At 42.2% G+C, this 27,884-nt stretch overlaps 2 protein-coding genes across 2 annotated transcripts; one reads left to right on the top strand and one right to left on the bottom strand.

Moving 5' to 3' along the window:
* The first annotated feature begins 7,829 nt into the window (after positions 1–7,829).
* On the top strand, positions 7,830–17,637 carry LOC102230468 (glycoprotein endo-alpha-1,2-mannosidase-like protein). Its single transcript, XM_005804492.2, has 4 exons — positions 7,830–8,753; positions 10,444–10,553; positions 15,425–15,501; positions 16,757–17,637. Exons 1-4 carry the CDS (start codon positions 8,249–8,251, stop codon positions 17,391–17,393), a joined length of 1,329 nt encoding a protein of 442 aa, XP_005804549.1. The 5' UTR covers positions 7,830–8,248; the 3' UTR covers positions 17,394–17,637.
* Positions 17,638–19,628: 1,991 nt separating this feature from the next.
* Positions 19,629–26,533, bottom strand: sf3a3 (splicing factor 3a subunit 3). The gene is made up of 17 exons (XM_005804491.3): positions 26,309–26,533; positions 26,157–26,204; positions 25,163–25,215; positions 24,671–24,776; positions 24,502–24,574; positions 24,059–24,150; positions 23,892–23,974; positions 23,670–23,808; positions 23,510–23,578; positions 23,372–23,439; positions 22,283–22,390; positions 22,131–22,200; positions 21,876–22,040; positions 20,280–20,390; positions 20,097–20,187; positions 19,965–20,020; positions 19,629–19,887 (listed from the first exon to the last, which is right to left on the bottom strand). Exons 1-17 carry the CDS (start codon positions 26,402–26,404, stop codon positions 19,810–19,812), a joined length of 1,506 nt encoding a protein of 501 aa, XP_005804548.1. The 5' UTR covers positions 26,405–26,533; the 3' UTR covers positions 19,629–19,809.
* Positions 26,534–27,884: the final 1,351 nt, after the last annotated feature.

The following is a 27,884-nucleotide window of genomic DNA, read 5'->3' as shown; positions in this document are numbered from 1 at the left end:
CATGAGTAGAACTGTTTGGCTTTCCATATACCTACCTGTCACTGGTTCCTTATGCCTTGTGTCCACGGAGTGGTATGGCACAAGTTGATGTAGTTTGCTATGCTATTTTGTCCATTTGCATTGTAAAAGCAACTAACACAGCTGACGCATACAGTTGTAGGTCTATGGGACAATGGCAATGTCAGGGTGGAGCTACTGGTTCACACAACCTTTGATTGGAGGACAGAAAACGTCATCTCTTGGTGACGAGCGCTAGACACACTTGTGTGACGTTTGTTGTCACGGTAGTATGACGCTACGTTTGGGTTTAACCCCGTCTGCCCACTGAGTTCAATTGCTGGTCGAAACTCCTAAATACAGCAGACCATAAAATATTGAACCGTGCCATAGCTCCCTGTAGGACGGAGAACGTAGATCACAGGATACATCAAACCTTTTCATTCTGATGGTTAAGAACAAGCCAACCGGTCATTGAGTCCCTACAGATCTGTTTTGCCAGGCATTTGGGTTTGCTTTGGTGTGGACGGCTTTAGAAATGCAGATGGATCATCAAATGACAAGCTATCACTTAGTGACAGAAGGTGAAGGTTTAGGCAATACTAACCCTTCTGATTCTCAGCAAGGTTTAGTATGAAAAGATTTTCTGACAACCTCATAAGAGTTTAGAATGTTTTTGTAGTTAAACCTGATTTTGGCGCTTTCTAATTTTGGATAATTGTTATAATGTGTATTTAAAACTTTCCATATTCAGCAGCTACATCTGCTGTGCACCCTAAGTTAGCTGCAAAATACATCATTAGTTTACATGGAATATAGCATTCCTGTGTGTTGGAATTTGGAACTTTTGATGTAAAGCAGTGGTCCCCAACCACTGGTCCGTGGCGGACCAATTGGTACCGGGCCGCGCAAGAAATAATGAACTACTTCTGGATCTTTTATTTTGAAAATCCTAAACCGGATTTTACCAGTTACGTCTCGCGTCAAAATTGAGCCAACTTGCAGCAGAATGAGTAACAAAACATCGGAGTGCTGCGGCGCACCCCTCCCTCCCCCCCAGGTCCGCAGCAAAATTGCGAAGGGCTGACCGGTCCGGCCGACTAAACTAAAAAGGTTGGGGGCCGCTGATGTAAAGAACACTTTTAAGGTCCTCACCATCAAGTCATTACATCAGGGATGAATGGAAAGAACCTTGACATGTTATTCATCCAGGTTACCTGGTATGTAATCAAATAAGGCAAATTGCCTTACAGCACAACCTACCTACTAATACGTTGGCCATTCAATCATGAAAAAGTTCAGTCTTTGCTCATGAGCTACTTACTTGGTTCTGAGGATAAATCTACATCTTCCTGCCTTTATTTGAAAGGAAAGGGCTAGTGTTGCACCAACCAAAGATTTGACTTATTTCAACTCCCATGTCTCTTAAAGAATTATTACATTTTCAAAATCTTCCTGCTGTGATTAGTCGATTATTATTAAAAACAGAGACCAAATGATTGGATTTAAATGAGCAATTAGCATGGTTAGCATTAGCAAGTGTAAGCAGTCATTGTAGGCTAAGTAGTCTGACTTTCCTCAGAGATTTCCAAAAGCCCAACTAGAGCTTTTGTAAAAGAATATTTTAGTAATCGAGTAGTCTATCGATTGTGTTTTTCGAGTAATCGGATCTCTCGCTCTCTCTTCCCCTCTGTCGTACTCGAGCATTGTGGCAGTCAATTTAAAAATGCTTATTTGTCCCCCAAAAAAACGACAAAAACCCAGAGACTTTGACGTTATGCTGCTAGCACATAGCAAGAGCTCGTAGGCGGAAGTGAACCCACTGCCCAACACAAATATCGATCCTGTCGGAACATGGTGCGTTAAATAATAAAACACAATTTTAGGAAGCTTCGAGTCAGATAAATTTTCCTCAAGGAATTTTAATAATCCTTAAAATTCCTTCTATGTACTCGAATCATTATAGCCCTAAGCCCAACATTCTCAAATGCATCTTCTGCCACACCAGAACAAGGCTAAAGGCTCCAGAAGATAAAACGGCTACTTTCAGTCTTCCTATGACCTGCTGACCTCTTGGCATCCCCAAGCGTCTTCTGTGTCAGTTTACCTCACCAGTTTGATGAATCTCCCCCAAGGTCAATGTGAGCAACAGAACTGAACATGTTGGACGAGTTAAAGAGATACAAACAGATCTACTGCTTCTGACCAGATTTTAAAACTCCCACCCAGAAGATAGCCGACTTTGAGTCATCTTGTGGTAATAACCTCACCGCCTGGGTTTCTGATGGTGAGTTCAATGATCAGGACAAAAAAATTGTGAGAAACAGTCACCAGCCAGTTTCTTGGTGCATCTCTAGAAGAGAGTTTCCTCTCCTGGTGAAGAGGTTTAAGCTGCTGGTTCTTTTAGCCTCAGGTTGAAGAGTCCAAGTTGCTTTGCTGAGCACAACGTTGGAACCTGTAAGTAGCTGCAGTAGATCTGAATGATCCATGAAGGTTAAAAAACAAAAAAAGTGACTCTCCAACTCCAGTGTTTCTTCAGAAGCTACTTGATAATGTGAAGTAGAAGCTGCCTGTACTGTAGCGGCAGCGACATGAATAGTCCCGTCTGAGCCGGTTCCAGACTGACTATGTTCAACATGCCCAGTGAAAGCACTTTTATTTAGCTGTCTGTATTTGTCCCTGCTGCGTGATGCGGAGGACTGCTAGGCAGGATCGGCTGATGGCAGCGTTTGTATTGCTGCAGCAGCCCTAACCATGAGGGGTGGGAGCTCCTCCATGAGCCAGAGGAACTCTCCTTCCACAAAGCTGCTGTTTGACTCGATCTCGTCTCCCCGTCACCGCGCAGCATCTCCTTTGGCTCTGAATTTTCCAGTAATCCATTTGGTCCTGCTCCTTAGCAGCTAATCCAGAGCCTGTTGGGTTGTTGCAGAACTTGGCAGAGGATCATGCTGGAGACCCTTTTTTGTTGTTCTATTAAATGTAATACTTCAACATATTTCTACAGTAAGCCAGAAAGGTCAGCCAGTGTTAGCAGTTCCTTTGCTGTGGTAGAAAAATGAATTTCCTTCCATTCATCTCCAAGTTGGCCTATTATTGCTTCTCCCCTCATTCAGCTACACGTCTCCATGCAGGACATCTGGTGCTTTGGACAATGCAAAGTTTACTGCGGCTTTCAGTACAAGCAGCAAAGATTGAAGTAAAGTAGGCCACCCATCATCCTCAGCTCCACATGGAGCTGAGAAGACGTGGCTTCCTGTCAGGTCTGGGTTATTAGACCCCCCTTTCCTTCTGACTTACTGTATTTAGTTGTTTTGCACATGTGTAAATACTGTAAAGGATCAACGGGACTGATGAGACTGTATATATGAGGTGATGTGCTCTGTTTTTAGAGCCTGATTGTCTGTAAATTGTTACAGTGGCTTCAGTTGGGATGTGAGGATGGTTAAAAGTGTGTTTCATTGGCCGGTTTGTGGTCTTGTGGAAAAAAACAAATGTACAACATGGATGATGTCTCCTGTCCTCTGTGTGTGATTGGGGCATTCTGGAAATAAAATGGGAGGTTTTTTTTATTATTTATTTTTAAACCATCATTCGATGTTCCTATTCTAGAGAGCGCTGACCCAGAATCACCATGAACCGTACTGGCTCTGCTCTGCCCCTCTGCTCCCCACCTTCCTGCTGGACATTGTAGTCACCAAATGGTGTTCAGATTCACAGTTTAAGTTTGAATCAAATAAACCTGTTACTGTGGACCCTTTACAAATGTGTGTGAGTTGTCTGTGTGCAGCCATGAACACACTGTTGTTCAGTACTGCCGTCTGAATTCATGAAGAACTAAAGAACAGGGTGCAACACTTTCGCTTTTCTGACCGATTATTGATCTGAAAAAAGTCTGACCAGTCCATTCTGATTTTGGCCAATACTAATTATTTTTATTTTTTTTGTTTAATGTTGCTGAATATAACAAGAAAGTCACTGAGTTGGCAACAGTGGGGTAATTATTGTTAAACTGTAATTATGCAGACATGATGTGAAATAGGACAGTGGCTGATTTTTAGACCTTTACCAAGATAAATAAGATCAGCTTCACATCTAAGCATCAGCCAATCAAGACCTTCCAAAATGTCATTATTGCTCACATAGCTTTGTTTCACTAACTTAAAGCAAGGAGTTGTACCAGAACACAAGTTACTCCATTTTTTTATTTTTTATTTTTTGCTGTAAGATTTCAGAGCAGGTGAGCCTAGCTTAATATATAGTTAGATTGTTAAATCATTCATTGTTTTATTGTAACTTCAGGAACCTTCCAGTTGTGATTTCTGTTTTTTAGAATCAGATGAGTATAAAGAGAGCAGTAAATGTTACACAGCTCTGCAGTTAAACAGAATCCCCACATTACCTCTGAACTGCAGTTGATGTCTTATTTAGTGATACATCTGTCTCTTCTTGTGATCCCAGTTGATATTTAACTGGAAGATTTCCAACATTTTCCAATCCAGCAGATTCCCTGTCAGGAATGGACCAGATCTATTGGTGTGTGATGCATTCAGCTGATGTCTCTCTGTAGGAATTAGATTCCAAAATACTTTATTGATACCAAAAGAAAAGAAAAGAAAATAAGGAATTAATACAGTTTGGAACCAGAAGATTACATACACATTAAATAAAAAGACATTGAACTTTTTTTCTCACTGTTTGAAGTTAAGTAAATTTTTTCTTGTTTTTAGTCAGATTTATCTAAATTACTTCTAAATGCCACAACAATTTAAAAATGAGTTCAACAATTTATTTATTAATCTCATTAAAAACTGGTTTATGGTTTCAACAATTCGGCCGTGTAATTATTTTGTATTTAGTTTTATGTATAGTGTGTACTTCTGTTAGCTTGGTACCAAGCTGCTAATACATTTCCCCAAGATGGATAAATAATGGATTATTTTATTAAAGAGCGTTTTTATACTGGCATCACTTCATTTTTACTGATCTTTTTAAGTTGCTCCCAAACGGCAGTTTGGGTTGTTAGCATTAGCACTGCTAGCATCCCAGGGCCTTCCAGAATGTTCTGGTTCTCTGCCTCACGGGTCCAAAATACCTCAACGACACTTTTCTCTTCTAGTCGTCGACTAGAGACTTTTCTCTTGAAGTATTCCCATGTTAACAGTTTTAAACTTTCAAGCAGTGACTCGCCGTTTTAGTCATTGTCGGGGTTTGTAGGAACCCAGCAAGGAACAATGTTAAAAACCAGAAGCTTAACACTGAAACAGCCAGCTCTGGAAATGACAAAGAAATCTGATGTTAAAAAATATTTGTGTGTAATTTTTCCAAATGCTCCTAAAAGCATCATCCCTCCTACTCCAGCTCTGTTTTGGGGAATGAGCCAGAATCCCAGCAAACCCCTGAGGAATGCCTAAAATGTTTCATCCAACTGAATGTCTTTTACTGCGAGGTTCAATTAATTTCTTTGATGATTTGCTTGTCCTGGTGTGTTTGCTGCCAGGCATTTCTCTACCGATAGTCTAAGAAATCATTATTATGTCCACCTCCAATTGATAAAGCCAGTCACCAGTTATCACAATACAATAGTTATATTGAAAGCCCATTAAATTTGATGCGCTTTGGTTATTTTAATCAGACCTTAAGGTGAAGTTGCTGCATCCTACCACCAGGAGGAGAAAAAGTTCCGTTTTTGTTTTCTACAACTCAGCCAGCCTGGATGCTGACAGTGGTTGGATTTCTAAAAGTCACTTCTCCAAGGCCGAGGGGGGAAATTTAGGTTGGCAGCTTCCCCAAACATTCGGAACATCTTTAAATTACACGAGAGCAAAAAACACAGCTATTTAAGGAAACTTCCCATTAAAATATCATCAAAACTCAGCTCTGTGTTTGGTCGACTTAGTAAGAGTTCTATCAACTTCAGCGCTGATACCCCTAAACTCTTGAAGCTGATATTGAGTCACAGTCATATCAGGGTATAAATCAATTCAACATGTGTGTTGTTGTAATTCAGAAAAGATTACCAAGAGATTTCAAAGTAAAGAGCTGCTTCTTTTTTCCTCAAATGAAGAAAACGAATCCCTCAAACACATTTAGATGTAAACAGGTTGTATGAGAGGTGATTAGTGCCACTCTTGCAGGAATATTTTTATTAGTGTGAAAACTCTGTTTATTTTTTTTTTTTTAATGACATCATTTACAAAATGGTGAACGTTTGGCTTCAGTCCCTCATACTGGTGAGAGAAAGTCACACGTTCTCACAGTTCTTCAGTTACCTGAAGGAGAAATGTGGTCAGTTTGTTCATTCAGTGAAATCAAATCCCGTTCTGTGCTCAGTTTTAAAACACAAGAAATCTCCGGATTCAGGTTTGATTTTGTCGTTGATTTTTTTTTACATGACTTGTTTCTTTAAAATGAGTGTTTAACATCTGAGTTTCTCATTAAAATGGATGAGTTAGAGCCCATGATAGAGAAAAAGAAGGTTTTAAGTTTCTAAAGTAATTCAAGATTAGGGTGATGGCAAAGATGTCATCCAAGCTTAAAGACTTGGAGCTTTTAATTAAAGGGCACTTTAGTGGACGCTAAACAGGGGCAACAAAGCAATGGCAGAAAAATGATTTCTAGTCCACATTCTCTGTTTAACAGCTGTTGTGGTGGTAGGGGAGACCAGGGTAGGTTAAATCTCACCCTTTGGTAGGGGGCTGTTACAAAATGCTTGTGTGTGAATTTCCAAAATACTTACCAGAAACTAGATACTTTGTTATTTTAGGAGTTTGACAATCTGACATCGAGGTGAGAGAGGCTTAATGTGATTTTTTATGTTGTAAAGTACCTTTTGATGCTCTCTTCCTTTAAAGTTGCTTTTAATGCTGGATTTAGAAAATAACACTTTAAAAGAACAAAGGTAGAAATATAGATTGCAAAAACACTAACTCTTACCAAGTATTTTTGGTCTAGTTTTTAGTGCAAATATCTTAGATATAAGACAAAATTAACTTATAGAAAAACTTTCAGCAAGGTATAGGAACTTGTTTTAAGTCAGTAATTCCTTAATATTGATGAAAAGTAGTTCCATTGGTAGATCATTTCAATTATGGGAAAATTTCTTGTTATAAGTGAATTTATCTGCCAATGGAACAAATAGTTTTCATCAATATTAAGGAATTACAAGAAACTAGACCAAAAATACTTGGGAAGATGTTTTGTTTTGTTTTTTTTTTTTGCAGTGAATTTGGAATAATTCTTCCTTTGCTAGATTATAGCACGTGCTTGCTAGCACAACTGCAAGCAGAAACACAGGACAGGATGTGGATGGTTGTTACATCTGACAATGGAAAATAAAAGGCAGCTACTCAGATGATAATGAAAAAGAATAAATTTATTGCAGTTGAAAAGAAAAAAAAAAGAATCATGAGAAGAAAGTGAGAGGCAGTGGAGTCATCCTCATGAACATAATGTCTGCGCTTGGTGGGTGTGGAGCTTTTTCAAACAGCCGTCCGGACCAGACATGGAAGAACTGGACACCAGAACAACCTCAGTGTTTCTGTCGAAGAGAAAATAAAATAACGGGGATTCTGTTCTGTTGATTTAGGAGTTTTTTACAAGCTGGATAGCCTATATGTTCTCTCAGCTTATTAAATTATCCGTTTTGAATCGAAAGGTTGGACTGAACGTTTTGTTGTTTTTCTTTGTTTAAAGGCCTCCTTTCTAAATTAGTTCTCATTAAACTGTAACTGTGACAACCGACCCCACAGTGGAGCTGGCTGCCATGTCTTAGTGTGGTGGTGCGAATCTTTTGAAAAAAAAAAAAAAAAAAAATCTCTGACTCTATTTCGTCAAAACACTTTGTGGTTCCATTACACATTGAAGTGGGACCGACCTGCAGCGGGTTTCTTTGGAATGTAGATGAATGTATAAAGTGGGACCACCAGCCCCGTCCCCCCCTAACTCTGTCTCAGAGATAGATGTCATGAAGCTCCTCCTCTTCCTCCATTAACCGACCCTCACAGGCTGACTGTTTCCGGTCGGCCTTAATCCGCCCTGCCGCTTCCGTCACACAAACAAATGCGGCCTCCCTGACAGAAAGACGGACCGCAGCAGCTCGATGGGGGACAGGCCAGCGGGGGCCCGGCTGCTGGCTGTTTCCGGGACGGACGCGGGAGGCGATCTGCTGAGGCTCGCGCCGCTGATGCGGGGGGAACGGTGAGGGCGGCGGACTGCGCTGTGTTCTCCTGCGGCAGCACCACGGACAGCGGCCATGACGCGGATGCGCAGGAAGGCCATCGTCGCCCTCTTCCTCTTCACACTCTTCATCTTCGGGACCATGATGGGGCTCAGGACGCTGAAGCCCAGCGACGGCTTCTCGGACCTGGCGCCCGGGATGGACTTCGCCGAGGAGAGGTCCGACAGGAAGCGGCCGGACGGGAGAGGCGCGCTGGCGTCGCCGGGCCAGTTCCGCTCCGGCGGCAGCGACACCAAGGTGGTGTTCACCAAATCCGACCGAGACTCCAGCATCTTCTACGACGTCCACATCTTCTACTACCTGTGGTACGGCTCCCCCAGCATGGACAACCAGTACATCCACTGGGATCACCCGCTGGTGCCCCACTGGGACCCGAAGATCGCCGCCAGCCACGCTCAGGGCAGACACACACCTCCGGAGGACATCGCTTCCAGTTTCTACCCTGAGCTGGGGCCCTACAGCTCCAGGGACCCAAAGGTGCTGGAGTCCCACATGGCGCAGATCGAAGCGGCTGCATCAGGTAAAACACTGCATGGGTTCTTGAGAGGTTCGGTTCGGTTTCTGGCTGAACTCACAGTTCTGCTAAAATCATCAGCAGTTGAATATGTAAGCAAAACAATATATGCATCATCTCCATGGATTTTTAGAATGTTATGTCAGAAGTCTGATGGGTTTTTGTCTTCAGAGAAACAGGATCCAGTAGAGACAAGTGGATCTAATCTGATCCAGGTTCTACCACCCACTGAAGAAGCTAACAGGGACAATTCATTTGTTCCATGGGTTGTTATATATTCTACCAATACAAATATTACAATTTCCTTTGGATTTATAGCAAATATTTCTACGGATGGATGGAGGTTGGATTTTTTTTTCAGCAATTTTATCTTAAAAATAAAGTTTTAAGATAAAATGTATTTCATATCTACTCAGATCTGGAAAACATTTCAACTAAATGTCCCATTTGTCCAGACTGAGCTGGTCCAGGACCAGAATCCTGCAGTCTGGAAACCCGGGACCATTATTCAATTACTGGCTTTAAATAGCAACATTTTCCAGATAGCTAAGGGAGCCAGATGTCAGATATGAATTATATCTTACTTATATTCACCTTTTTTTTTCTTTTTTTTTTGAGGTCAGGTCACTATGGAAACCATAATGTTCCCCTCCATAGGAACACTCTCCAGCTATTTCTGGGGGATGTCAGGGCATTCCCAGGACTGGGGGGATTTAACGTCCCTCCAGTGAGTTCCAGGAACCCACTGCACTGGGAACAGCACATGCTTTAATCATAAAGGATCAGCTTAAAAGCTACCAAGGTACTCCCTAGTAACGCACGACAAAATACCTTTGACACCTGGTCATAATTCCTTTCCACATCCAAACTCCCATGATCCTTTGAGCAGCTCCTTCTGCTCCATCATTCCAGAATCCTGGAAGAGATTTTCCCAGAGAGGCTTTTGATATTTCTAACACTTTTTGGTTCACTTTCCTAATGATTTGGACCACCACTCCACCCTTTCTTACTCATTGATTGGACTTCTAGAACTTCCTTGATCCCAACCAGAGTCCTCCTCCACTGCCTCAGCAAGTTTCTCCCACTCTTGAGTTTTTACGTCTACAGCCAGGGAACCTGCAGGCCTTCGGGGCCCCAGAGCCCCTCAGCTGCTTCAGGAGTCTCCAGAGCCAAGCAAACCCTGAGGGGTTCCGTCTACTCTGGTGTCCACCGGTGGGTCCTCTTGCTGCAGCAGCAATGGACTCTCATAACTTTCACGTCCACAAGTGGTGCAGGGGTGATTAGCTGACAGCTAAGCCCCTTCTTGTCACCTGAGTTTTCAATATGGATGCTGCTGATGGCAGGACTACAAAATCAGTCATCAACTTTTGCTGAAAGTGGCCTAGTAGAGTAGACATCATTCTACCAGCCTGGTTTAGTTGGCTTTAAGCCAACTCTGGTTTGTTTGGGGAGGTGCAAATGCATAATAAACTCTGATGCAAGTGAAAAAAGTCAACTCTGGTCCGTCTACAAACGTCTGTCTGGGTTCGGTTCGGACGAAGGCCTTGTGATGCTCATATGACATCACAAGGGAGAAAAAACCTTCCAGCTGATTTTATTGCACATTACTTAGGTTTGCGCTGATGTTTCTCATACTTATTCTACTCTGATGTGGTTCTGACTGTCCTCCTCTTGTCTCCACGCCGTGGGTTTGTAGGAGTGCTGGTGTTGTCATGGTACCCACCTGGGGTGGCAGATGACCATGGGGAGCCCACTGAGGATCTGGTTCCTGCTGTCATGGATGCTGCCCAAAGACACAGCATCAAGGTAACTGGTGAGACAACCGGTATGTTTTTTTTTTTACCTTATGACTAATTACTGAATGAATGAAGCTCTGTGATCACACCCTGGTTTTCTTCCCTGTAATCATTTGGCCTCAATTTCACTCAAATAAATGAGACCCATCATTTGTTCATCCAAATGTCAGCAGTTTTGATGCACCAGATTTGGAACCGTGATGTTCAATTTAGAAAATCTTCCTTTTTGGAGAAAACCTTTTATTGGTCATAGGAGATGAAATATGTTGATTGTTACCAGTAGAGAGAGCGCCACCTATCGCCCTTTTAAGGGGCAGCTTAAAGCATGGTAGGTCAATAATCAGCACTGTGAAATTTATTTTTTGTAAAGTACCTTGAGACAACTAGGCCTGTAACAATAATCAATAAATCAAATTGACTGCATAATAAAACAAACTCAATAATTTCCATTGGCATGATTTATCGTTTATCTCTTTTTTCTCTCTTTCTACCAAAAACTGGATGATAAAAGTCTTCAGTTTGGTGCTTTGGTCTCAACTAGACCTTATTTGAAGGAAAATTTTGTTTACAAAGACTTCAAAATTAATTTTATTTGTTGTTTTGTTTATTTATTTTGGATATTTAAAATGTCGTCCAATGCTAAATGTTCATTAGAATTTAAAGTTTACTGATCTTCTAGAATTATTATTTTGCCGATATCATTATATTGCTTAAGAATGGTCTCAAAACAACAATATTATCGTTTATCGCAATAACTTCTGGAACAATTTATCACCCAGCAAAATTTCTTATCGTGACAGGCCTAGAGACAATATTTGTTTTTGAATTGGCGCTATATAAATAAACTGAATTGAAGTTAATTGATCATTGAACCTTAGCTACCCTTTTAAAAACTTCCTGTTACAGTTACTATTTTTATGACAAACAGTTTTTGTCATTTAAAACACAGCAGCAATTTGACATAGGCATCTAAAATGGGTTTTCTTATGATAATGCATTAATGTTGTTTTAGTGTGCTGTATGTTTTATGGGCCTAGGGATGGAAATTAGCATTTTGCTAGCTCTGGTGTACTTGTAGCAGTATGTTATGTTCAATAATATCATGCATTGCTGAATGCAATTCAGTTAGGAAGAAACATGTCAGAACACAAAATGTATCACAGTGAGTTCTGTGTGGGACTGCATAGCAACACAACTGTTGGAACTCCCCTCCTGCTCATAGTGTGTGTGTGTGTGTGTGTGTGTGTGTGTGTGTGTGTGTGTGTGTGTGTGTGTGTGTGTGTGTGTGTGTGTGTGTGTGTGTGTGTGTGTGTGTGTGTGTGTGTGTGTGTGTGTGTGTGTGCGCGCACATACACACACACACGTTTATCTCGCTGTCTTTGTGGAGACTTTCCATTGACTTCCTTTCATTTCTACTGTCGAATCTCAACCAAAACTCAATTCACACCTTGGTCCTAAACCTTACCACTACCCCTAAAACAGCATTTTTTTTCTTTGAGAGCAGTGAGTCCCCACAATGTAATATGTGGCAGGAAAATGGTCCCATGCTATATGACATCACTGATGACTGTGATCCATCTCCCTTTAATCCAAACGTCCACAGAGCAACTCATTTGTTCTGAATATCAGACTGCGTTGAGACACAAGAACAAAACTGCATTTTATATCCCGACACTCTTGGACTGTCCAGCAACACAAGTACGGAGAAGTACAATTAATTTTATTCAGGCACTTCAAAGGTACTGTTAATTGAATTTAAAACATGGCTGAAGACAGCAGTGAACACCATGTGCCTGATGAGCTTGCCAGCATTGTGGAATGATGACAGGATGCGCGACAGACTGGAGAAAGAAAATCTAGAGCTCTGCCAGATTACTGAAAGTCTCCATAGAAAGCTTGAGCGCTCCAAGTCTTGCGGAAGTGCTTGCAGGCGACCAGACTTGCAAGAACAATGTGATATGCTGGCAAGTGAGAACAATGCACAGAAGGCACAGCTCGATTCTCTTCGTGCAGCGTAGGAGGAGACAGAGCTGAGTCTCTGAGAAGAAGACGACTCCGGGAGCTTCTCATGGACTTGAAAAAGGCACAGCTGACAATGGATGAGCAATCTGGAGAGCTGGACAGTTTTTGCGATGAACTGGACAATCTTCATAGCAAGTATGAGGCAGATTGTCTAGAGATCCAGGACATAAGCAGGCAGAACTTGGTTTTGAGGACTGAAAATGATCTGCTTAGGCAAAGGCTGGGGGAACCAGAAGAGGAGGATCAGGGATAAAGATCAGTGCTGAGAAGATTCAGCAAGAGGGTAGGTACAGTTTTCAACACAATGTGCCACAAGGGAACACACAGATACTAAGAGCCACCATGGATTTTTTAAAATTCCTCTGGTTGGTCTGGTAAAACTTGATCTAACTGGTTCTTCTGGTATTACTGGTTGTACTGGAATTACTGGTTGTTCTTGAATTACTGGTTGTGTATACACACACAGGCACACACACTCATATATACACACAGTTGCAACAAGGCACTTTGTATTGCCTTGTTGCTGAAAATGTGCTATATAAATAAAATGACCTTTACCTTTTACCTTTACATATATAAAATATGAGTAATAATAATGATTGTTACCTCAGCCTGTTGGCTTCAGGTGCCAGGAGCCACTACGTTCTGCTGCAGCTGCAAACAGAGAGCATTCAACGCCCACCACTTCCTCCAACGGAGTTTGCAAGGTCCTCATAAACAGTTTCCATGGTAACGCAGCAGTGTTTAGAGCGGTGCCCAATCCTGGCAGCTGCTTTACCTGGTCTGAGATCATGAGATCATGATCCTGCTCCTGTTTGGTTGGATGAACAGGTCCAGCTCTCAGGGACATCCATCTGGATCCTGTAGCCGTCCAGTCACTTTATACATCACTGGTCAATGTTAGAGCCCTAGAAACGCTGCAGTTTGGCCTGGATGAGCTCTACTCTGTACCTTCAGAGGTTTTCATGCACTATTTTACACACTCTTAGGTGTGGAAGTTGTTACTGGAGGAAAAATCTTTTTGTCTTTATATTAAATGAGTTAAACACTGGATCGCAGTGACAGCTGTTTCACACACACACACACACACCGTCGTGTTTTTGTCACTTGTGGGGACTTCACATTGACTTCCATTTATTTCTACACCCTAACCCCTACCATAATCCTAACCCTGACCATCACATATCTAACCCTTACCTTAACATTTACCCTAACCTAACCATCACTGACCTAACCATTAACCCAAAAACAACAATTTCCCTCATGGGGGCCAAGAAAATGTCCCCACAAAGAGCAATGGTCTCCATAACCCCACATTGTAGACAGAAATTGGTTCCCATAAGGATACAGAAACCTGGTACACGTGTGTGGCTGACCCTGTACCACCTGAATGATGGGACGTCTGTGGGATGCAGGCTCTCTGTTCTGTTCCTCAGAAATGTTCATCCTGAGCTAAACTCTGGTTCTGTTCAGCTTGTGGCTGATGTTGAATCTAATATGGAGTCTTCTAAAGGTATTCACACCCCTTGCACTTTTCTAACATCTGGCCTCATTAACACTTCCAACCTCCTTGTATTTTATTAGGGTTTTATGTGATAAACCAACACAAAGTAGACCAGAGCTGTGAAGTGCAAAGAAAGAAATGTACAACTCCACTTTGTAGAACCATTTTTAGCTGCAGGTTGGCTGCTTAATGTCTCCATCCATCCTAGTCACACTCACTTGTGCCTTAAAACATACAATTTTTAATGTGCATCCCTTTCATTTTTATTGTATATCTTCTATTGCTGCCACCTGCTGGTGTGTTTGTTCCTTCACTATTGATCTTGTGGGAGTTGGATGGTTCAGTTGGCTTCAGCTGGTCCTGTAGGCTGTGAAAGCAGCAGGTCCAGTTGTTCAGAGCGAGCGACTCGGACTTTCAACCAGTGGTTCAGAACATCTGGCCTCCAGCTTTAGTTACACTTAAATCGACATCGATTTAGAATCAAAAATAACAAGGAGGTGGAATTTTAGAAAAGGTTTTGTTTCATTCTTGTTGCCTTTTTGTCTCTTGTTGTGAGATGTGCTGAACAAAAGAAGAATGAACTGATGTCCACAGAGAAGACTCCAGATGTTCTCTGTGTTCATAATGTCTGAACAGATGTTTGGGGTGATGTGATGATATGGACCCTGTGTTGGCCTTTACCACACAGAACCACATTATCTTAGATTAGAGAACAGTTTGCTACAGTATGTTATGACTACGGTAAACTGATCCCAGGATGGGAGTCAGTTGGTACGTATGTTCTGTTATTCCTTGGAAAAAATAAGGTGTTCTGAGTTTTGCTTACACACTGGTGTGTATTATTTCCTCTGCAGAGATCCTAAAAAACAATCAAACAATCAAGGCAGCATTATTTTTTTTTTACTGTTTTTCATATCGCAGTAGAATAGAAATAGTTTTTCTTGTCCCACAAAGAGAAATTCAGGTTTAACAGCAGCATCAGATATACTAGTTCAGATTAACAATAACAGCCAGAATAATGATCATGCTATATTGTGCAAGACTATCACATAAAAATACTGTGCAGCTATTAGAGGAATTTTTGACTCATGATCAGGAATGTGCAACTTAGATGGATTACTTTTTCAAAAATGTACATAATGTTCATTTATGTTGGAGCTAGAAATACTATTTACAATACAGTATATCAGTACAGAAAATAGTGTATAGCAGATTTTAACTAGCTTTTTGCTAATTAAAAAAAGATTTCAAGAAGATAATCATTTTCCAAATTTGAAACATTCCATCTTCTCCAGGTTCTTTTGTTTTGTTTTGGTGTTTTTACTGAAAATCCATCCTCCTGTCTCTGTGCACAGGTGGCCTTTCACATTCAGCCGTACAAGGGACGGACGGACCAGAGCATGCATGACAACATCAAATATATTATTGACAAGTAAGCTCCTTTCCAGTCTATGTGTATGTGCTGGGTGGGGTTTGCCTCCAACAGGTGCAGCTCTGCATTAAAGGACTGAAGATGAAGGCCAGAGGGTGATGATGAGGAGCAGCTGGTTGAATATAGATGGTTCCTCATTTCCTATCAGTGAGTTGACAGAGTAATAATTGAGGTTTTGGGAAGTGCGGCTCTGGTAGGACGTCATGACTATGGTAGATGTTTTGTGTCCTCACCACGACTAAGAACTACCGAGGAGTCAGAGCAGGTTCAAGAGGGAAGTACATTTGTACCGCGGAAAGAAGAGCCGAGTTATTCAGCCATTAGGTTCTTATTTCAGTCCAACCTCAGAGATACAAAAACACATAACAGATATCACCATGGCATTGCTGAAGGTGTTAGACTGTAACACCTTCACCTTTAGAGGATGCCACAATAGAAGAGTTGGTGAAAAGTTACATCATTATCCCTTTCATGCATGAATTATGATCCTTTGTGTCAGAATTTGTTTTCCATTTTTAAAAAAAATTTTCTTAAGGCATAAAAAAGGTAGGACATTTTTTTTGTAAAAATAATTTTTTTTATTTTTATGTGATCAATTGTAATTTTGTCCAAATACAAAGTTGTTATTTGAAAAATACATCAGTAGTATGGTTCCTTAGGGGTTATCTGATGTCACAATATTTTTTTTACTTGCAAGAGTCGTCTACAGTAGAAGGAGGGACCGGGTCGGGTTTCATGCTTTTTTGTCTGTCGGCCATATTGTATTTAACAAAAATAATTTCTTGCATTTGCAGCTGATGGCCAGTAGTTGATGGTATATTTTATGATGCATTAGTGTCCACTTCAGTGGTCTGTGTGCATTTATAACATAAAAATCCACAGGAAGCACAAGAAAATGGCTTTTAGATAGCTGTCCACTTTAGTGACCACTATGCATGAAAGGGTTAATATTAGGACTAACATCATTATCATTATCTGTGTAGTAGGAGAGGTAGTACTACCAGAATAGTTGTCTTGTGATCAAAAGGTTGTAGGTTCAATTCCTGCTTCGTCCTGCCTCATGCTGATGTTCCCCTGGGCACTGCAAGGTACTTAACCCCAACTTGCTTGTGTATAGGTATATAAATGTGAGTGTGAATGGTAATGTAATCCGCTTTGAATGGTCAAAATGATTGGAAAATTTTCCATTTAACTTCAAGCTACCTTGAAATGAAATTCTTAGGATTATCCATTTGTCTCGCTCTGTTTTTCTCAGATATGGAAACCATGGCGCCTTCTACAGATTCAGGACTAGCACAGGGCAAGTCCTACCACTGTTCTATGTCTATGACTCCTACCTTACCCCACCCGAATCCTGGACGGAGCTCCTGACAGCCAAAGGCTCACAGAGTATCAGAGGGACGCCTTACGATGGCGTTTTCGTTGCCCTGGTTGTGGAGGAGCGCCACAAACATGACATCCTAGCCAGCGGCTTTGACGGCATGTACACTTACTTTGCCTCCAACGGTTTCTCCTTCGGCTCCTCCCACCAGAACTGGAAAGCCATCAAGGAGTTCTGTGATGCAAACAACCTGCTGTTTATCCCCAGCGTCGGTCCAGGCTACGTGGATACCGCCGTGCGACCGTGGAACAACCACAACACCAGAAACCGGGTCAACGGGCGTTACTATGAGACGTCCCTGCAGGCGGCTCTGTCTGTCAGACCAGAAATCGTCACCATCACCTCCTTCAACCAATGGCATGAAGGTACTCAGATAGAAAGGGCTGTCCCCAAGAAGACAATGGCGCGTTTATATTTGGACTACTTACCAAACCAAGCAGACCATTATTTACAGCTTACTCGTCAGTGGGCCGAGACCTTCAGCAAGGAGAAAGACAAGTGGCTGATGTGAACAAGGCTTCAGCTGCCTGGTGGAGGCTTTGAGGATCACTGTGAGTCTCAGTACATGAGCTCCTTCTGACTGTTGACTGGTGATTTATCTCGCCAACATTTTCTGCTCAGTATTTCTTCGTAAACTTAAAAAAAGTACAGTTACAAAGAGAAGCTGTTTTTTTCCTTCCCTATTTTACTAAAATAAAGACTGTTATTTCTTGTACTTTCTTTATGACCAATTAAAATGTATGTTTACTGTTGGATGACTTGTATTTATTGTCACCTGAAAGAGTCAAACGTTGGAGGATAGGAAGCCACAGTTTGAGAGTGAGAGGTATGCAGGTTAAAGTCTGCTTCCCCGGTCAGTTCCTTCCTTCTTCCAACTGATAGAGATCAACTCTGAACACGGCGACACATTTAAAGAACCGTGTAACTTTGCTTAGTTTAGTCATCACTCACTACCACACAACACAGCTGACTGAAAATAGATACTTACATACACTGTATAAAATGACTTAACTTTTACTTCTCATTCTCTGGCGTTAAATCATATCAAACTTTTATGTTTTACCTCAGTTAGGATTATCAACATTTTTCCTGTTTGCTAACTATCAGAATAAAGTTTCTTCAAAGCCAGAAGTTTTGATCCATTTCCTCCGGGTTCAGTAGAACTATAACGTATCTTAAAGTATACAAATGTTTTGGTTTCGAACCACTCTTCCAGACAGAACCAGTGTTACTCTATCAGAGATCACACACACACGCCTCCCCCCCCACACACACACACACCTCAGTTCTGTCTCCTTTAGTACACAGATGAGGATGGCTACCATCGCACACTCAAAGCTCATCTTAACTTTCCTTGCATTTCTGGCTGCACCTCAAAGTCTATGCATCATGGCAATGCACACATCTCCCCAATCAGTCTTCTATGTGAGCACCAGCTGCTTCGCTAATGGTTCTCCAAGTATCTGAATCTGCCGTCCCACTTCTTTGGATGCAAAGTGAGTGAGGTGTCTGTCAAAAATATTGAACTTCAGTTCATGCAGTTATTATCCATCCTAACATAAACTACTTAGGAGGAAGACTGCTACTGTTTCTGTCAGAGGACACAATGTAGAAATAGAGGACAGGCAAAGAGGTAGAGTAGGTTGGAGGAAGAAAAGCTCACAAGCCAAATTCTAAGCTACTACTATACCTAACACCAATGGTAGAGCAGATGTTCTCTGCTCTTGAAAATAAATAGTTCTGGTAACGCTCGCTAGATCATTCCACTATTGTAGAACGACACATTTAGAGTCTGGTATAGACACTAACAGGAGGAACTAGTGGTCTCCTCCTCACTCACGGTTCACTGTGGATAGTGAATCTGTCTAACTAGTTTCACCAGCATCTTCATGAGGTCTACAGCTTTTGTTCTGGGGTTGACTTGGCCATTTCGGAACAGAACCCGTCTCCTTCCTGAACGCCATGATGGTTAGACATTCCCATCATGTCAATTGAACAGATGAACAATGATGCTGTCAAGTATCTGGAGGTTACTCCAAAGGAAGAACTAGACTGGATCAGCTCCTGTTTCTCTTCCTGATATCTGCTGACTTCCCCATCATATCAAACCAGAAGGAAATGAGTTCCAGGTGAGACCTTCAAAATACTTCCACAGGTGTGCCTCCTATTAATTCTAATGTGTCCTTCAACATATCAGAGGTTTCCAAAACCATGACATCATCATCTGGGCTTTCCCTTGTCACTTAAAAAGACAGTAATTATTCTGTATGTAAACCTCTGATCTTGAAGACATTTATAAATAAATCTGACTTCTTTCTCTCTGATTTTTGCAAATAGAAATAATTCTGGTCAGTCTAACCGAACTAAAATAAATGATTTGATTTCAGACAGTGAAACACAAGATGCCTCTTTCCAGGCCATGTATGTAAACTCCTGCCTTAAACTGTAGAACAGCATCACATAATATCTTCTCTTGTTGTCTGCAGTAACAGTAATGCAAGAGCCCCACCTTGTGGAGGCCACATGCAGAGTAACGTTTTGCTCCTTTGGTTGCGATAATGTCTTCAGAGACATTGTTCATTTAGAGGCAATGAAACATTAAAAGCTGTTTTAATGTTTCTAATCTTAGCTCATATTTGGTTGTGCAAGAAAGACATGAGTGAAAAACAGTTCACTCAAATTTTGCCTGTTTTGAGACACATAATCAGTATCCTGGGGTTGATCAGGCTCCCAGGACAGAACAACGTTTAGGAATGACAGGGACTCAAAGTCCTCGGTTTATTGAAATCATCAGAGGTTGACATGTTACAAACTGGAGAAAAGTTATCTGGGAAATAACAGCACTACTTAAGACATAAAACAACGAGAGTAAATATGAGATTTAAAAAAAAAAGAAAAAGGAAGCAGCTCAGAGTCGCGCTGTCCGTCTACAGCAGACCCTGTCTCTTCAGATCCTCGTAAGTCTTCTTGTTGACCACATTTCCAATGGAGTCCTCGTACTCCTCCTGAGGGGGACACAACGGAGGAGACGAGTGAAGGAGTCAGACTCCATCACATTCTGTCCAGGAGGCTTTGTGCTTACCTCTGTGTCCGGCTGCCACCGCTCTGACGCCTTCTGGGACTTTAGCTTTGCCCACACTGAACACAAACGCATCACCAGTTAACGCCGACCTCAGACAGACGGACACGACACTGACTGAAGGAATGGACTTACAGGAGACGGCGTCCTCTATCTGTGTGACGTTGGCGAAATGAGCCGTGTTGGGGATTCCTAGACAGCGCATTCCATGTGCATGCCGCCACTCCTACACAGGCAAAAAAATATTACTGAAAAAATAAAACCTTGATCTTATTGTGATCATTTATAAGAGTTCTTTTCACAGAAGGAAGCACGTACTGCAAAGTGCCTCTGGAAGGCCTTGGGTCCTCTGTAGGTGTAGTTTCCACAGATCTCACAGTTGTAGTTGATGTTCAGGCCGTGCAGTTTGTAGAGCCAGTAAGGGATCGGCTGCATGGAAAGTTAAAAAAAAAAAAAAAAAAAACACACCGACTTCAGTCTGGGCCACAAAACACAACCCTTAAACTAGTTTACATGTAGACTCGCTCTATGAGAAAAAAAAAAGCAGTAAATAACTGATGTGGAAGGAAAACCATACACGACTTTCTAATATTTCTACAACTAGAAATCTGAAAATGCCATTTGTATTCTGACAGCGGCAAATAAAGTGTCTTCCCATCCCAACAACACAGACATAAAGAAGCAGCATTCAGCTTCTATGTACTGTAAATCTGGAACAAAATTCCAGATAACTGCAAAACAGCTGAAACACTGAGTTCCTTTAAATCAGAGAGACATAGCAACATTAATTAAATCTAGTCTGATTCTTTATAGTCTGTTACTTTTTTATTTTGCTCCTGTGAAGAAATGTTTTTTGTTCATTACAAAATGTAATGCATGTTTAGATTTTTATCATGTAAAGAACTTTGAACTTCATTAAAGCTGAAATGTGTTATTCTGGTAAACTTGAGTGTGGTAGGCAAGACTGCTGTTGAACATAGTGGTGGCAGCATCATGCTGTGGAGATGAAGGACAATCCTGGAAGAAAACCAGTTGGACCTGAAAGCAGAGTGGAGGTTCTCCTTCACCCTGAACCTCCAGCCAGAGCTGGAATGGTTTATATTCAAGCATATTCATGTGTTAGAATGGCCTAGTCAAAGTTCAGATGTAAATCCAACTGAGAATTGATCACAGATAGTCTCAGTCCAACCTGACTGAGCAGGAGCGAACAGAAGAGCTGCAGCTGGATCTACCTGGACGTTCATTCAGCAGGAAGCGCTCCACCACTTCCTGCTAGACGCTGCAGTGACTGTGAACCTGAGAAAACCCAGTGGACCAGAACCAGCAGATGACATGGAGACCAAACCATCACTGACTGTACAGACTTCACACTAAACACTAAGCTACATGGATTCTGGTCGATTCCACCCTGAAATGCAGAGTTTACTTTGATCTGAAACCAGAACTCAGGAGCACTGGGACCAGTCCAGACACTGGGGCTCCATGTGGGGGCTCCATCTAAACACAGCGGCTCCTGATTCGCTGACTCCACTCCTTCTGAAGCTCCATCTATTCTTGAATGGTTCTTTTCCTTCCACTCAACTTTCCATGAACAAACTTGGACACAGTCCTTACCTCTTCTGGACATCTGTCCAGTCAGCAGTCTTCCCCATGACTGTGTAGGCCATAATGTAACTTTTATATATCAAAAAGGGTTTGTTTTTTTTCAAACTTTATCTCATGTCATATTGTAATTTTCAGAGATGCTGAGCTTCGGGGTTTTCATCATCTGTAAGCCACAAATATCAACATTTCAAAGCATAAGAGCTCGCCGTATCTCACTCCATGTATATACGAGCTTATCTTTGTGAAATGCGGGCCATGCTGAACCATTCCAGGGAGCTGAAGCGGTCTGAGCAAGCGGTCTGGCCTCACCTTGCCATCCCAGCCCAGCGGCAGGTTTTTGGGGTTGTAGATGATCTCGTTGTCTTCATCTTCGCTCTCGCTCTCACTCAGCTGCTCTTCCTCTTCCTCTTCGCGCTCCTCTCCTGTCCTCGCCTGCTTCCGCTGCACGTTCTCATGGGTGAGCTGCCTCTGCTCCTGCACAGAACCCACAGAGCCCAGCGGGTCAGCCCGTCACAGTCAGGGCGAGCCCGAAGCCGCGCCCTGAAGTTGATGAGGAAGACTCACCCCCAGGATCTCCACGTACTCGTAGACCTGAGCCTCCAGGAAGGCCGTTTCCCTGTTCCGCTCCGTGTCTCTGAGGGGGTGACGCATGGAGACGGTTACATTCTGCCCCGTCACACAACAGGATCAACAGTCATTTTAATATGCTCACGTACTTCTTAGGCCCTTTGGCTTTGGGGTTCTTGGCGAACAGAGACGGGTCCAGGGATTCCAGGGATTTGCCTTTGGTGCTGAACAGCCTCTGAGCTCTCTCCTCCAGAGTCCTGATCACATACACACACACACACACACGGTGTCATAGTAAGAGGAAAAGGAGGGATCACCTTCAAGATCCTGTACTGATTTAAATCTGACAAGTATGCTGTGCATCTGTACTCTGGTGCTTCAGAATAAAATCCAGTGAAACTATTTATGTGCAGCGTATCTAAAGGTTCTGCCAGTGGAGTTTAAAACCTTTAAGGAAATAAATTTGGGAGAATTATCTTGAGAAACCTTTCAGTTGTAACAAGATAGAAAATACGTTAAAAAAAACAACAAACTTTTTTGCTGTAGGGAGATAAAAATCTGTTTCTTTTTTTAAATGAAACTTTTTTTTTCATTTCATACCACTGACAAAATTTCACATTATCAGAAGAAGCTGCTCCTGAATTTATTGTGATGTGGCAAAAGCAAATGTCATCCTGCAAACTGGAGACAAATTTCAACACCTTTCTATTTTCTGACTGCAGAAAATAGAAAGCGGTGGAGCAGAGACAGAAAATGGCGCCCCCTTCAGTTCCAGGGTGCAACATGGTATGGGTCTGACGCCTGACCCAATGCCACTCATTTTCTGCAGCCAGGTTCTTCTCTTAAATTTGAACTTTCCCAAGCTATACACAAAAATCTAACTAGATAGCTAGCAAGAGTATATTAGCAGCTGGTTACTGTTACCCCTAAACGGCTCGAGTCAAAACTTACTAAAGATGTCAGGTATGACTCTAACTTTCCCATCATAAAAAACCTACAGGTACAAGATCAAATAGTGCTGCCACAACAAGATGTAAGATTTGTGATAACTGTAATTAAAGCCACCTTACAGTAAAATATGAACGCAACATTTTAAGGCCTTAATTTTACATTTCAGGGTGCACAGACACCATGGTGTACGTGTAAACTGATTAATCAGACAAGGAAAAAAATATTGAAGTTGTAATAGGACAAAGTGCAGAAAAGTGAAATGATTCTGAGCTTCCTCTCCTTCTTACCCTCCACACTTCAGCCCCAAAGCCATGAGAGCAGACTTCAGCCTGTCCAGACCCAGAGAGGCCAGTTCCTGCAGGATGAAGCAGACCGGTGAGTTCAGTTAGCCAACAGCAGCCCTTCTGGTTAAAGTTTGATTTTACCTCCCAGGAGGAAAACGCAGAGAGGTCCAGATGAGCTCCGGCATGTGTCAGAGCACTACTCGTCTCTTTCTGCAGTCAGATCAGAAACATGGAGGAGAAACGTGAGCTACGACGCCTCAGTGAAACACCGTTTTTTCCGTGGGCCAAAGGCAGCACTCACAGGCCAGCCCGGAAACGTCCCGTTCTCCCACTTTTTCTCAAAGTCGATCAGGACTTTCCCGTAGAGCTCGTTCTGGTCCAGCAGAGGCTTGACCCGGTCTGTGTAGTCCTGCAGGTACTCCAGCAGCATCTCCAGGTACCTGCACGAGCCACATGGTTTCCCCAGGTCATGCAGTTCAGGCTCACCGGGTCAGACGCAACACAAACAGGATCGTGGACCTACTTTTTGTATTCGGCGTTCTTCCTGTCTTTGGGGATGTCGAAAAGTTGGTCGAATGAGGACAGGTAGGTGATGTAGTCCAGTTTCTGTAGGGATGCAGGAAGCAGTTTGAGAACATGGCTCCTTTTGTCTGGAAGCTGATGGTTACGGCAGAAACGGAGCGCTGTTACCTCAGCTCCTTTCAAGTTGATGTACTTCAGGTAGCAGTCGTGGAGATCCAGATAGCGGCCGTATCCCTCCTCATCAGTGAAGTCCACCATGTCTGGAAGGAGCGCAGCTGTTAGGCTGAGTGTTTGCCAGCTAATGCTGCTGAGCTGAACAACCACTATGACTTAAGACGGCTCATTTAAACAAGTAGAATCAGCAGAGGCACAGCTCAGGAATCCACCGGCTGCTCCAGCCTCATGAGTCTCCCTGAGCAGAGAGCAGCTAATTAAATGTAACAGAGGTGTTTTGTATAGGCCACAGCTTGTTCAAGGAAGCATAATAGTGGACCTTTAAGGCTCAAATCACTAGATTAACTATTTAATTCATCATCAGTAAACACCGTCGCATCCAGCCCTGTAGAGTTCCCTGATTATTCAGTTCAGAAAACCTAAATAATGAGTCTTACTCTGAGCCTCTTCACTGGGGTTGTCTCTGGCCTTCATCAGCTCTTCAAACTCTGCTGACATGGGAATGGAAATCTACAGAGGAAGGAAGACACAAAGCAGCTCAGAGACTCTGTGTTACTGCTGCTGTTGACACAACGTGACCCGACAGCGTGGCGGCAGCTCTGCTACCTCGTTGGGATGCTTTCGGTGGAACTCCTTTATGTGTTTCAGTCTGTTGTAGAACTCAGCAAACTCATTTGGTCCAGAGATGGCAGCGAGCTCGTCTCTCCTCATCCTGCCAAATAGAACGGTTTCAAAGTGTTAAATGTCCGCTAGTAGAACCAGCTGTCTGGAAACAGGCCTGCTTTTCCTCCTCTAGAACATCATCCAGGTCAGGGGAGTCCAAACATTTGGTTGCATATTCCAAAGTCATGTAGTCAAAACTCATGAGCCAAAAATGTGTTTATTTTCATTCTCAGTAATAAACTAAGTCACAGTACTTTAAACAAACAATTAAAGTAGTAAAAATATGCAAATTACTGTAAATCTAACAAGATAAAAATGCTAAATGTGACACAAATCCTTCAAATAAATTTTCATTCATTTCAGGGTTTTTTATGTCATCAAAAGAAAAAACCTCAGCTGTAAACATATTGCTAAAAAGATTTAAAGTAAACGTACCCGTCTTTGTCTTCGTAGGAGTCTCTCAGGTTTGCGCTCACGTCCATGTACCTCTGTCAGGAGACACGTAGCAGTCAGGCTTCACATCAGAGTCCCATTACACATTCACACCTCCCCAAACCAACCCGGCGTTCTAGGCAGGCGAACTGGAGTTCAGTTAAAGCTGATTAAACGGAGCTGGTGGGAATGAACCCTCAGAGTAAATCCTCCTGATCCATCAATCTTCCACTTATCTGAGCTGCAACAGATCCAGGAGGAAAACCCTGGGCGTCATTCACCCCAGCAGCATCTGTTCCCAGTGGAGAACCACTGGCTCAAAACGCAACCAGAATCAGATGGATGGATATCGGCTAGATCGCCATCATAACTGGGTTTACTCAGAGCTCTCTCCATGATCACTGCCATCAGTGAAGAGCAGCTACAGCGAACAACCTAGAGACAACTTGATGAGGATTTTTGTGTATTTTTCCTCACAGTGGACGTCATTAGGCAAAAGTGATAAGCGTCACAATTTCAAGACCCAACATCAATTAAGTACTCCATTGCCTCTCTGCCTGGCTGTCTGATTAGAGCAGCAAAAGCAAATGAGGTGGATTAGCAGAGCTGCCAACAACGGGTGGTGTCATCCAGGACATGTCACAGTAGAACAGAAGTCCTCAAAACCAAGCCTAGAGGACCGGCGTTATATCAGAGTTACAATGTTTCATTCTATTTTGCAATAAGTTAAGTATTTCTGAATTTGAACTGAACCATCAGTAAAGATGTGAGACAGAAGCTGCTGTACAACATGTCAGAGCGAAGTCAAGACATTATGAAAGATCAACATTGTCCATATAGACTCATTACACAGATTCAGTCTATTTACCCATTAAAAGGTCGCACTCCGTTTCTCTGAGAATACACTAAATTAAGATCGGAACTTTTCCGTTCCACTAGACAATCAAGAAACACTCATATGGGTCATCAATCCATCCAAAACCAAGTTTATACTTACATCCAGCATAGCTCTTATGCGATGATCGGAGTTAATTTGTTCTCGAAGCTGAAACAAGAAGGAAAACAATGACTTACTCTCAGTGTTGTTCTGGTTTCTATCAAGTAAAGATTAGCCTCATGCTAACGTTAGCTTGTAGCGCCAGAGCTTACCGTGGACTTTTTGTGCAACATTTCTTTAGTTTTGGCGTCCATCAGTCGCTCTTCCTCTTCGTGGTAGCGACGCTGCTGTTCTAAAATCGTCTCCATGGTTCGCAAACGCACAGTGTGTCTATTAAAGGCTGAGTCACGGAGCTCCGAATTAGCAGAAAGCTCGAGCCACCGTAGCCGCTGCGTTTGTTTTCAATGGCGCATGTCACGGACCTGCGGTCCGTCGCTTTTATCGTTGGGTGAGAAACACCGACCGACGGAGAGTTCCGCTGTAATGACGTAGTCAAGATAAATAATAAAACAACAACAACAACAACAACAACAACAACAACGATAACGTCACCATTACGCTATATTAGTCAAAACACGAAAGATTTGTCTATTTTTAATTTTCTGTCAGTTTTTTTTCTGAACACTTAAGAGTTATTGTTCTGTTTTGCTGCCGTGTTTCAGTGAATCTAGAATTAGAAGACTTTAATAAACAACAGCCGGTACATGCAGTATACTGCAAGAATATTTAATCAGGCAAGATGGGCTTAGAACCCAGTGGGTTCTCCTCTTTCTTTGTAGTCTGCAAAAACATTACAGCCTGCTACATCACAGGTGTGCACGCGCGCGTGCTCGTGGGGAATCGCTCTGTTTGTCAAGTTTTTATGTCAAGAAATAGACCGGAAGTGGTGATTGTTTTCCGCTGAAAATAAAAAAAAAACTAAACGACAATAAAACACATTAACAGTTAAGTCCAAAATTTATTTGTACACATATTATGCACAAACTATTTTAATCCTACCAAGAAATTTGTTTATGAGACATATCTCTTAAAATACAATAAGTAAGTTTTATTTAGTATTTTATTGATAATAAGAAAAATAGGACAAACACAACAATGCCGGAATAGTTGGTACAAGCTGAAGTGCGAAGAGCCAGCTAAACTCAGATCCCTCCCCGATAACTGAGCGTCTCACCCCATCTCCATCAGAGAACCCAGATACCCTGCAGCCGAAATAGACGCTTGTATCTGCGATCTTGTTCCTAAAGTCACTATCCAGAGCTGGTGACCATAGTTGAGGGTAGGAATATAGATAGACTTTTAAATTATGGCTTTGCCTTTTGGCTCAGCTCTCTCTTCACCACAGTAAACTAGTACAACACCTGCAGCACTGCAGACGCAGCACCAATCTGTCTATTACCCTCCTGCTCCATTTTCCCTAATTTGTAAACAAGACCCTAAGATATTTAAGCTTTTTCACTTGGGGCAGGACCTCTTACCCAAACCAGAGAAGGTGTTCTATCCTTTTCCAGCTCAAGACCCCGGTCTTGGATTTGGAGGCACTGATTTTCATCCTGTCCACTAGCGGTCAACTGTGAATCCCTCCATCTAATGAAGCCAACAGAATCACAGCATCTGCAAGAAACATAGGTCCACTTCAGCCAGCAAACACTAATGCTATTAAACAGAAAAACACACCTCTTTCAGTCACAACAAACAATGGCTGCAGGATGAAGAGCTTCTCTAGGTACATTGAAATGAGCCAAAGTCCATTTTCAATTACCAAAACATGCAAATGAAATTCAGCCA

Source organism: Xiphophorus maculatus, chromosome 13 (assembly GCF_002775205.1).
Source record: "Xiphophorus maculatus strain JP 163 A chromosome 13, X_maculatus-5.0-male, whole genome shotgun sequence".
In the NCBI taxonomy this organism is placed as follows: domain Eukaryota; kingdom Metazoa; phylum Chordata; class Actinopteri; order Cyprinodontiformes; family Poeciliidae; genus Xiphophorus; species Xiphophorus maculatus.
Note: the sequence above shows the minus strand (reverse complement) of the source record. Positions and strands in the feature narration are given on the sequence as shown.

Coding starts and splice junctions, on each gene's coding strand:
- LOC102230468 (XM_005804492.2), top strand. CDS start 8,249: ATGACGCGGATGCGCAGGAAGGCCATCGTCGCCCTCTTCCTCTTCACA. Junction 10,554..15,424: donor CCCAAAGACACAGCATCAAG/GTAACTGGTGAG, acceptor CTCTGTGCACAG/GTGGCCTTTCACATTCAGCC. Junction 15,502..16,756: donor ATCAAATATATTATTGACAA/GTAAGCTCCTTT, acceptor TGTTTTTCTCAG/ATATGGAAACCATGGCGCCT.
- sf3a3 (XM_005804491.3), bottom strand. CDS start 26,404: ATGGAGACGATTTTAGAACAGCAGCGTCGCTACCACGAAGAGGAAGAG. Junction 23,440..23,509: donor CTGCGTTTTCCTCCTGGGAG/GTAAAATCAAAC, acceptor TTCATCCTGCAG/GAACTGGCCTCTCTGGGTCT. Junction 19,888..19,964: donor GGTGGCAGCCGGACACAGAG/GTAAGCACAAAG, acceptor TGTCCCCCTCAG/GAGGAGTACGAGGACTCCAT.